Source organism: Pyxicephalus adspersus, chromosome W, assembly GCF_032062135.1.
Source record: "Pyxicephalus adspersus chromosome W, UCB_Pads_2.0, whole genome shotgun sequence".
Classification (NCBI taxonomy): domain Eukaryota; kingdom Metazoa; phylum Chordata; class Amphibia; order Anura; family Pyxicephalidae; genus Pyxicephalus; species Pyxicephalus adspersus.
This window is the reverse complement of record NC_092870.1, coordinates 4,260,706-4,263,923: the sequence shown is the minus strand read 5'-3', so window position 1 is coordinate 4,263,923 and position 3,218 is coordinate 4,260,706. Positions and strand designations below refer to the sequence as shown.

Here is a 3,218-nt window from a genome sequence, read left to right as displayed (position 1 = left end):
CTATCAATTTTCTGCACTTAAGACAAGTTACCCATATTTACCCACAGATTCCCATATTTTCCCCAAGTTGCAAGGGGAAAAAAAAAATTGCTTGTTCGTCCTTACACAGTAGTGGTAAAATAGTGTAAAAACAAATTGGATCAGACATGAAAGTAATAAATAGCTTTCTGTCCTTGTTATATACTAAAACTGTTTTCTGAAAACGTACAATCAAGAGGGATATTGCTGAATGACGGAGTATCCCGCTAATAATGCTGACTAATATGTTCCAATTCAGGCAATAAAATGCATAAAATTTCTTTCAAACGGAATTCAAAGCACTGACGTGTTTCTTGGGAAAAGAGGGATAAGAAAGATGCCCAATGTATATTCTGATTTACATGCTATTCATCAACCAAATATGTGAGGTATTGGAGTTGAAAGTTGATGGTAATAAAGAAATATTAATAAATGCAAGATTAGCTTAATCCATAAAAGCTTAAGGAAAGAAGAGGTAGAAGTGTTTCACAAAGTTAGGCTCATTTCAGGCGAGCAGTAAACCATAGTGGTCACAATCTCTCTAATTTGGGTAAATGGGAGAAGCTGGGACCGTCTTTTGCATGTGGCTGCAGCAAATCGCGTGGGATACACAGATGTGACATTTTGCTTGTGACCATGCAGATGTTGCCTAAAGAGCTACTCCGTATAAGTGTGCAAATCGTGCTGCCAGCAGTGCTGTCTGCCTCTCCCAGTCACACGCCAGCGGTTTGCGGTGTAGCAGGGAGCTGTCAGCTGCATGGAATCTGAAAGGGTCCTTAGATTTCCTAACTTAAAATAAAAAATCTGGCCAAACAAAGCCCAGTCAGGGTCCACAGATGTTTAGTATTTTAGGCTATAAAATAAAAGCCAACATTTGGATGTAACAGAAACACTCCTACTTTCCTTCAGCCCCTATAAAATGACCCATTACAGAAATCATTTTCACTCTGCCATAGGGAGCATGGCAGTAGCACTGCACAAAGCTTACTTACCAATTGAACGAAAAAGATCAACCCAGCTCTCAATTAGTTAGAAAAATAGATTTTGATTGTAAAAGTCCTTACTATGTAAAATCTGTTCCAGTTTTAGTTATAATGTGCAGTCCTGATACGATTACAGGAAAATAAAAACTTCAACACTGTACACAAAATATCGCAAATTACACATATACACAGATTAAGCTGCATCACCATCACCTGTCCGTGTCGTTAGATGCAGATACTGGTGACACTTTAGAAACTGTAGTTTTCTTGGTGTGAGTAGTGTATTATTCAAGAAAAGTCTGTTCAATCGTTATCAGAATTCACTGGTGGTAAAAACACTAATGCATCATTAAAGCTGTGTCCATACACTCTTAACCTGTACACGCCGTACATCATGACTTGCATGTTGTTAGGAGATAGTCCACTGAAGGTGATTGCTATGTCTGAACAGCAACCCTCAACTACTTTCTGTGGGTCACTTGCCATTGCGTCTTTTATTAGAGTACCCACTGATTTTGTGTTGAATATATTTTTACCTTCGGAATCCTCTGCATTTTCAGCCAGCACGCCCTTGTGCTTGAGGCACATTGCCAAATGCTTGTCTTCAGAGATCTTCCACAGGATGCCACCAGTTTCTGGACACTTATCTGGTTTATTCATCACATCAATAAACCGGTTTACTGACTCAAGGCTTAGGACTACACCACCTGCAATGTCCACATAATCCAAATCTCCCTCTTTCACAGTATGACCAATGTAGAACGGCTCTGATGGGTCTTTTTTCAAAAGGAGATATTTCAGGTTTTCAATTATGGCAAAGGTAGATGGCTGATTAATGAAAAACCAGTTGTACTCATCCTTGTGTTTTTCATATGCCATTTGAATAGCTTTCCTTATCATAACCCACATGTCATTAGTATTAAGAGCAATTGAGTCAAACGCCTTTACATGCTCAGAGCTGTAGAAGTCAGCTTTGTCACAGTGCTTGCTCCAGGTGGTTCTCACGGCAGACCACAGGCTCAAGTCTTTTGGTCTGACCAGGATAATACAGTACACTCGCATACTCTGACTCAATTCCATCTTCTCCATCCCCATCAATTTAAGAACTTCCTCTTTATTAGGGGCTTGAATATGATGGTGTTCATGAGGGTCAGAGGGCTCATGACTTAGTTTAATGTGTCCTAGAAGAATAACTAATATGCAGAACGCACATCCTATCAGCATTCCCCGCAAAAACAAACCTCCTTCTGAAATCATTTTTTCTACAACACAAAATAAAAGAGGAGGATAAAACACAAAATAAAAGGTGCCTGAAAAGAAAAATGCTTATATCAATTTCTTTCATTTTCAATCACTACTGGAAAACAACATTCAATACTTCATAAAGAAACATGGGACTGCTACTTTACTCTTTTTAATATACCAATGACTTTGTAGTATGCAGATCATTCATTTTACAAATTCATATCTGCAAACTTCAAAGTACTAAAGCAACAAGATAATATGGGCCAGGCTAATAGCACTTGTAGAATGAGAAATCAGCTTTATGATTCTCTCAGGGGAACACATGAATCAGATTGGTTACCAACACTTTTATGCTTTATACTACTATAAAAGTATCATAAAACTGTATTATTATGCTGCATACACAGTGCAGAACAGAAATCCAATAAGAGAGAATTAAAATAGGATGCAATTATTAAACATTATACTTCTACATTACTTCCCAAGTTACATACATAATGTTATCATTTAAATAAAGGTGTTCAGGTAAAATACAAATGTATATTTTTCTGTCACATATAAACAGGCTTTATTCAGTCATAATAGAATGGAACTGGCCTTCGTGCATGTTTTTTATTTTTAGCTTTTTTTATCAAGGTGTTTATAGACCTCAGAAGTTAGGACAAATATCAGACATGAACCCCCTCTATGGCTTCTAGGACATAAACTCATAAGGAAACAATACAACAAGCAGGTGTGCGTTTATTTAACCAACATGTGACGTGCTTTAAAGGGGAAGTTTTATTGTAGCCTCCATTACTACTTAAAACTTACAATTAAAAAAGAAAAAACAACAACAAAACAAAGATTTCACCTAACTTTACTCGGCATTCTGTTTAATGTCGTAATAGGAAACCTAACAATCTCATATTGCGCAGGCATTAGATTGGATTATGTGTCTTTCTCCAAGAGGGGAGAGAGAGAGGGAGGGAG

The 3,218-nt window shown here is 37.4% G+C and overlaps 1 protein-coding gene across 1 annotated transcript in view; it reads right to left on the bottom strand.

The window, feature by feature from the left end:
* Positions 1-841: 841 nt before the first annotated feature.
* LOC140342814 (C1GALT1-specific chaperone 1-like) overlaps positions 842-3,218 on the bottom strand; it is a 4,370-nt gene continuing 1,993 nt past the window's right edge. Inside the window, exon 2 of the mRNA XM_072429166.1 lies at positions 842-2,263. Coding sequence (XP_072285267.1) covers positions 1,305-2,263 — 959 coding nt within the window. The 3' untranslated portion in view covers positions 842-1,304. The remainder of the gene's footprint in view (positions 2,264-3,218) is intronic.